This window comes from Diadema setosum, chromosome 6 (assembly GCF_964275005.1).
Source record: "Diadema setosum chromosome 6, eeDiaSeto1, whole genome shotgun sequence".
Taxonomy (NCBI): domain Eukaryota; kingdom Metazoa; phylum Echinodermata; class Echinoidea; order Diadematoida; family Diadematidae; genus Diadema; species Diadema setosum.
Genome location: NC_092690.1, coordinates 27,805,560 through 27,813,763, shown reverse-complemented (window position 1 = coordinate 27,813,763; position 8,204 = coordinate 27,805,560). Strand labels below are relative to the sequence as shown.

General features: G+C 36.9%; 1 protein-coding gene across 1 annotated transcript in view; it reads left to right on the top strand.

The window, feature by feature from the left end:
* The first annotated feature begins 1,444 nt into the window (after positions 1–1,444).
* Positions 1,445–8,204, top strand: part of LOC140230061 (cystathionine beta-synthase-like) — a 36,257-nt gene continuing 29,497 nt past the window's right edge. Inside the window, exon 1 of the mRNA XM_072310268.1 lies at positions 1,445–1,674. Within this exon, the coding sequence (XP_072166369.1) occupies positions 1,523–1,674 (152 nt within the window). The 5' untranslated portion in view covers positions 1,445–1,522. The remainder of the gene's footprint in view (positions 1,675–8,204) is intronic.

Below are 8,204 nucleotides of genomic sequence, written 5' to 3'. Positions count from 1 at the left end.
GACACACAGAGATTGACCTGTGTGCAAGTTCAGTGTTGAGTATGGAGGGGGTGGGGGGGGGGGGGCTGAAAATGATCTGATGCAATATTAGTCTTCACTCCCAAACTGTTTCTCCACCATCCATCATGTGATAGATGAATCCTGACCAGTATCTTGGAATTTATCAGTCGTAAGTAAACAAAGTAAAACAAATGCCATGTCTACATTTGACACAATGCTAGGCCTAAATACTGTATACAGTAACAATGCACACATTATACATTTTTACAGCTTGGACAATTCTTGCACACCAGTCTGATGTCTGCACTACAAATTGTACATAAGTGCACAAACCACAGTTTAGAATTTTAGAATTTATGCTACTAGAGATGTAGATTGTCTTCCGTTGTTTGCTGTTAGAATGAAACCATGTTGGGCATTAAAGTGTACCAGTACACTGTGTATTACATTTGCTTGTAGAATATAAGTACTGGAAACAAGCTCTCAGCAAAATATTAGAATTCTTTGTCACTCCAATGTTTATTTATTAAGGTTTAAATGCAGATTTTAAAGAGTACATACATACAAAACAAATCAACTTTAGATAGGTTAGTCGATTACCCGGTTCTTTATTATCGAATGATTATGTTACAATCAATATTTATTTTTCATACGTCTGGAAGTATAGTGATGTGCAGCGTGGGGATGAACGTCAGTTGAAACCATGCCAACATATTGACAAGGAATCCTGGTATTATTTGTGAAAATGTATTAGAACTACATAGCTAGAACACACAACCAGCAGTACGGGCTTATGGAGCAGAACTTAAATGCGCATAGAGAACAAAATGGGCCGAATTGATGTAGAGATCTCATGTGATGAATATCAAAATATGTACCGGTATACTTTCAGGGGATCGCTCTTTATAATACATTGTAGCATACTACTGGTGGTACTGCTTCGTGATGCACATTAAAGGGACTGTACAGTACTGGTTGAGGTGAGGATTCAGGTTTATAACATTCCTAAGTGAGATAATGAGAAACCTCTTATAAATGAAATATGAAAGTTTATGAATGTTTATTTGATGAAAATTGGTTTTCAAATGGCTGTTTTACGCGTGTATTTGATGAAAATTGGTTTTCAAATGGCCGAGATATCAAAAAAAGCGATGATAATAAAAGGCGACAGGCCACGCCTTTTATTAGGATCTCTATGTTTCACATTGTTTTTTTGATATCTCGGTCATTTCACACCTGATTTTCATCAAATAATCTTTTGTTACCCCTTAGAATTGCATGCTCTTTGACATCTCATAGAGTGGTTTCTGAATCATATCTCACAAAACGTTAAAAGCAAAATCCTCACCTCAACCAGAACTGTACAGTCCCTCTAAGCATAGTGCCTGTATACATACATTCAGTTTTTGTACTACTTGTGTGTGCTTCTCTTTTCCAGGTGTTTTCCTCTCAGACAGTGCTGTTGTGACCACAGACAAGACAGATTCTGCAAGACGAGAAGCGTACAATACATCACTGTAACATGGAGAAATCTACCACCACCACCACCACCACTACCACCAATGGCGACATGAACGGTACCAACAACCACTGGGTGGCACCGGATCTCCCTTCGCGGTGCACCTGGCACCTTGGTGTTGGTCTTGAGAAGAGCCCTCACAGACACTGCAAGAGGTATGTTACAACTTTAAAGGGATCGTATAGTTTTGGTTGAGACCTAACCTCAGGTTTCTATTAATTTTTTTTTAATAGGTGAGATAATGAGAAACCTAAATGAAATGTAAAAGAGCATGCATGTAATTCCAAGAGGAAATAGATGTTTATTTGATGAAAATTGGTTCTGAAATGGCTGAGAATATCCAGAGCAGGGCAATCCTAATAAAAGGTGGGACCCACGTTTCATTATACGATCGCTTTGTTTTACTTCGTTTTTGGATGTTTCAGCAACTCCAAAACCAATTTTCATCAAAAAACTTGGAATTCCTCTTAAAATGCTCAAAATAACCATTTCATAAGTGGTTTCTTGATATCGCAGAAAGTTCCAATCCTCATCTCCACCAATACTACATTTTTATATACGTGTACCATCCCTTTAATGGTGTAGGAACAACCACGCTTGCAAGATGTACATGTTGTAATTCTGGTGAATCATGATTGGAAAATACCTACGGACCATTGCTTGAAACATTATTGGAATTACAATTCAGATCACCCTCTTCGATTCCACTTTGTAATCACATGGCAAAAATGCGTACTTTGGATCCTGATTCTAGTGATGCGTCATTACAATCATGTTATTGAAGTTATAAAATGCATTCTCAGTAGTTGTGAAAGCACTCTGTAAAATCTGCAACAGTATATAGGGTTTTTATAGGAGCAGAAATGACTTGATTCCAAACATTTGCGCAGCTTCCAGGCCTGCTCAGAGCTACCGTAGAGGGTTTCTTACTTTGTATCAAAACTGTGAGTAAATTCTCATCGTCTGCAAATGGCAACCAAAATTTCAGACCATTCCTGTATCCCAAACCCAATTTCTGTCAATGAAACACAATTCTACATTTTAATTTGTATCCCTGCACACAGAAGAGTACAAATTGAACATCAATACAAATTTGTACAGTGTACATCACATACATTGTACAGTACATGTATGGAGATGACTACAAAAGGTGCTCAAGTTCAGCTTCGGTACCCAGTTTTGTATTTTTGAGGTACACATGTACCGGTACTTCACACTGCAAATACTCACCCACAGAGTCAAGCAGAAAGTACCCATTTCAAACACTTCCCAACCAATATTTGCAATAGGAACAAATCTGAGAATTGTATTTAGGAGGAAAATGACTCAAGTTTGCTTTCTTAGGGCACTCACTGTGCATACAATGTATGACATACGTAAAACCGCATCCGGGCAATTACCCCCGGAGGGCAATTACCCCCCGGCCAAATACTAGTTAGTGGTAAGGTAAGAGTAAAGATTAGGGTTAGGGTTAGGTTTAGGGTTAAGAGTTTGGGTTAGGGTTAGGGTTAGGTTCAGGATTAGGATTAGGATTAGGGCCAGGGGAAGGGTGCGGGGTAATTGCCCTAGACCCTATGACATATTAACGTGCTTGAGAAGGAGTTCTTTTCTTTGAATGCTATGCCAGATTTCACAAGGTATTTATTTTCCATTTAAAACATGCAAAAATATTCCAAACTCTGATCCCACTCCCAACATGACTTTATGTGACATACAGCATTTAGATCTCCATACAGTGCTGTACGGCACAATTGCCAATTTAACCAGCTCGTGAAATTCTTTTTTTATGTCCTGATTCGCAAACAAATTTGACTTGCTAATGCTGAGAATTGCAAGTGTACGATGTCGATACTTTGTACTGGCATGTAAAGTCAAAATAAAACCCCTCGGTGTGTGTTTCTTTGTCTATATGGGCAATTCCACGGTAACTGACGTTACACGTAAGGATTTTCATGAAATTGTTTACCTTGTAGTTTTGTGAATGAAAGCACCTTGGGCTTGCAATTAGCATTGATGACTAAGTTCATGAGAATGAAGAAATTGGTGGAAAGTTTTTCTCTCAAACTACGTTTCTTATCACATAGCAAGTGAAAATGTGTCGGTAACTGACGTTACAGAAAAAAGACATGGGAAATTATGGTGTAGATGTAAATGGAAATATCTCATGTCCCTGACTTTTAGCCTTTATGTGTTTAATATGGCAATACACCTAGGTTCTTAGGAACAGGTGTGCAAAATAATGTGCACTTTAGTTGTCTCCTTTTACCACCATGCCAATTTCAGTGAAGGCATGACGGTAACTGACGTTACGTAACTGACGTTACGCTTACATTTGCCATAGGGTTTACACATGCAAAATCATGATTGGGAATAGCTATGTGGTATTTCATAATTCTGACCATTCAGAATGATTTGGTTGATATGGGGTCATACCTTGGTTCATCAGTCATAAATACACAATGAAATGAAACAGTTGTCCATTTTCTTTGTGTTCTATGAAAACTTAAAGGTAAACATGTCAGTAACTGACGTTACGTAACTGACGTTACACATACTTTGCCGTGGGGTTTACAGAGAACTAATTTATTTTACAGGTTATTATACTGCTGCAATGTACCAGTGACAATCCCAGGCAACTACAGCAACAAATTAAAACAAAATCTAAAGACACAAATGATATTGGGTTGGCCCTTAGGTGGCACCCCCCCCCCCCCCATGCCATAGCACAGTTGGGCAAAAATATTGTAAATGCACAAGAGGATATTTCTTGACATTTGTCTGAAGATTTAATTTTTATTCAACATCTATGATTACACAGAGCCATTAATAGATTAAGCAGTTAAGCAAGTATAAATATATTGACATGACTAAGGGCTTTTTTGTTTGTTTGTTTGTTTTTAATGAACAGGAAAGTTTTTATCTACATAGAGTGCTCCACCCATAATACCTTGTAGTACTACACAAAACATGGATATTTTTGTGCTTGAAAAAAATATCCCAGGTCATGGGGAAAAAAACGTATCAACTCATAAATATGCATAAATATGTATGAAATCTATTGTGATATATTTCTCCTTCTTTTCTTTATTTTACTCCTGATGATCTCCATCATCAATTGATTTAAATGAAAAGTGTCGCACTTTTAATATTTCTCTGTGAAGAAGAAAAATAAATGCTTTTTTGGTCAAAAGAGCATTATTGTTTTATTCCTAGCTTGAAGTAATTTAACTGTTTTTCTTTTCCTTTTCACTGATATATCACGGCTTGCAAATACATTCGAGATACCAAGAAATCGGACTTTGCAATGAAAGAATACTAAAATCAATATAAAAAACTCTTCCTGTTCATAATTATCATGTGTTGTATTACAAAATGTCCCTGCATGAATAGAATAAAGTAATCAACAAATACACACTGTATGAACAATTTTTTTTCAACCCTATAGAATCCTCTCTCACTTTGAGCAACATCAGTGTTAAGTTTCAAACAATAATGAGTACATGCCTTACGTACCATATAATACAAGATGAGCCATGTTAACTACACCACACATTTAAAGTGCAAGAGAAGAAATATCTGTTTGTGCATTTGCCTTGAGGTACATGTAGAAACTTGACTAAGCTTCCTGAAAAAAAAGAAAAATGCCAGCGAAAGCAAACATTGGTGAAGATTGTTAAACTGTTGGTATACAGCTGTGCAGAAGTTTTTTTTTTGTTTTTTTTTTTGCTTTTTTTTATTTTTTTTTTAATAGAAAATGTGGTTAACATGCAATCATGTCACTGATTAGGCCAACAAACTTTGGTAGCTTTATCATCCCGTAGGACTGGGAATGTACTAATTTGAGTGCATATTGTACTGCATGTGGCAAACTAAACTTCCAGATGATTTAACCTTAAACTTGTGCTGAATCAAAAATCGAAAGCTCAAGCTCCCCCCCCCCCCAAAAAAAAAAAAGATAATCATGGTAAATGAATGAACAAATGAATTTAGAAATGATATGAAATAAAAAAATATATATATCCATGGACATACCATGGTAAAGACATCACTTCCTATGAAAGGGATTGCTGCTCTTTGTTGTAAGTAGACTTCCCAGATGTATTGAAATGGCCAAAAGTCAAAAAATTTGCCTCAGTTATAATTACTGTCATGGTAACTGACGTTACATACTTGTGTATGACGTTTCGGTAACTGACGTTACACATTTTGTAGTGTTCATTTTGACTCTCCAGTATGCCAAGTATCCTTATTTCTGGTATTGAAATAAAGGCATATGGGCATACATTAGAAATCCCAAGTTACATCATACAGCTCACTTCCTTTGATGAATAAACTTAAAAATTCCTTGTTTTTGGTAACTGACGTTACATCCATCATTATCAAAGTAATTAACAGTTTTTATCAAATTCTTTAAAGCTACCAGCTTTTTTTTTCTATCATGTGGTAAAAGACTTCTCTGGTAACTGCATACATATGAAAGATAGTTGTTTAGAGTACTAATAAAGTGGATATACAGAGAGTAAGTTATGCGACAATACACTCTTTTCACCATTGAGTTATAGGCATATTTTGGCAGCCATTTTGAAAATCAAAATGGCTGCTTTTATTGAAAAACATAATGATTCTTAAAACTTCAACTCAAGTACTGTCTGAAAATGTATGGTGTTTGAAACAAATATCATTTTGAATTTTTGGCACCTGTGTCCTAGTTACCGTGGAATTGCCCATATGCGTTTGGGGGGGGGGGGGGAGGGGATATGGTGGGGGATTACGTGTGTCTTTGCATGTCTGCCAATGAGTAAAGGGTACACAATGTCAGTGACGCATTGCCTTTGACTGTCCTAGTACTCCTCCCTCATCCAGCCCCCACCCCGCCCACCACTGATACTAGAGGTGATAGCTATGACAACTGTTTACTCAAGATAAGAAGCTGTGCCCACTCTTGTGTTTGTAGACACTCACCCTTATCTTCCTATTTCAACTCGAATGAGGACAAACCCATTCTGTAATTTAACAGCATGTTTTGTTTGGTTTTGTTATTTTTTTTTTTTGTACCATGACAGTGTATAAAATGTTGTGTGTTTTGTTGAGCTGTGTCAATCTGTCAGTGTGTTGTGTTACTGTGTGCTCTGCATGCACGGCAGCAATATGAAGAGGTACAAATGTACAGTAGCTCTTGTGATGCAGTGTTCTGTGATTGATTGCTTCCAAATTAATATGGTCACTGATAGTTTATTGCACACATATTGCCCTTGATCAAGGTATTAGGTAATCAACTATAGGGTCAGTGTACATACATGTAGTAGAAGGGAATTTTGCTATTATACAAACGTACCTGAAAGACCTACAGTTGTACCATGACAGTGCTTCTTTGTATCAGGCTATTCATTAGATATCAGCAGGTTAAAAAAAAAAAGGGAGAAAAAAAAAAGAACCCAAAGAAATGTACCATATGTAGTGTCTACACGCACAAGTACACATTATACACAATACACATTGTAGAGTACGTGTACTTGTACACAATACACACTGTACGTGTACTTGTACTCATACATTGTAGAATGAATAAAACTGCAAAATCACCATGCAGAGACCAGGCTTTGCTATGTCATCCACCTTTTTTTTTCTTTTTAGACACAATGTTCCAGTGTACTATATTTGGGGCGAGGGTAAAAGAGTGGAAGGCAATGTGGAGTACATTGCAGCATGTAAACCCTCACAGTACTAAAGCATCAATTTGAATGCTATTGGCATCCAATTCGAATAGGTGCCAGTGGTAGTACAACTTACATGTAAACATCGTGCAATGTACATTAAATTGTATACATTAAGTACAAAGTACCTCCATAGTTTTGTACATGTGTACCTACTGTAGACGATGTAATGTACATCATATACTGTAGGGAAATTGCATTTTCCTCTGCAATGCTGTTGTGTAAATACTGTATCCGACTTTATAATTTGAAGTCAAGCAGTCGGCAATAAAATCAGATAAAAGTTTGGGAAGTCCATCATTTTTTTTTTTTTTTTTTATTATGTCTAGGTTATGAGTCTCCCTTTGACCTGAAGGTACCTGGTACATTGTACCAGGTACACAAATGTTCACTCTGCCCTTCTTTGCAAAGAAATCAGAGGAAACCAAATCTTATACAAGTTGTACAGTGTACATGTTTTTCCTTGAAGATATTGACAAATTTCTATAAAATATGCCATACTGGTACACATATTTTGCAATCAAGATACATGTACAGTTGAACCTCTATTATCCGGCCTCCCTTTATCCGGATCTTTCTATTATCCGGACGCAATCTCGCCGTGATTTTTTTAAAAATAATTACGGGAAGAAAGGGGGATTCCCAACTCCTTGAGAACTCCTACCCAAACACACATGAATTACATATTACTTCCAATATGATTAACATACAAGTGTACATTGCATCAAATTTCCTTCCAAATTGCTTACCTTCAGACATTTCAACATCCCGAAACATCCCCAAATGTAACAATGAAAAGGTTGCAGTATACACATTACTACATGTGGTACTACAATGGGCTACATCAGTACATAAAGCATTGAGTCTCCCGTATCCGGCCAAATCCCTTATCCGGATGAGCCCCGGTCCCGACTTGTCCGGATAAGAGAGTTTCAACTGTATTTGCAAACTGCGGATTGGATGACAGTTTT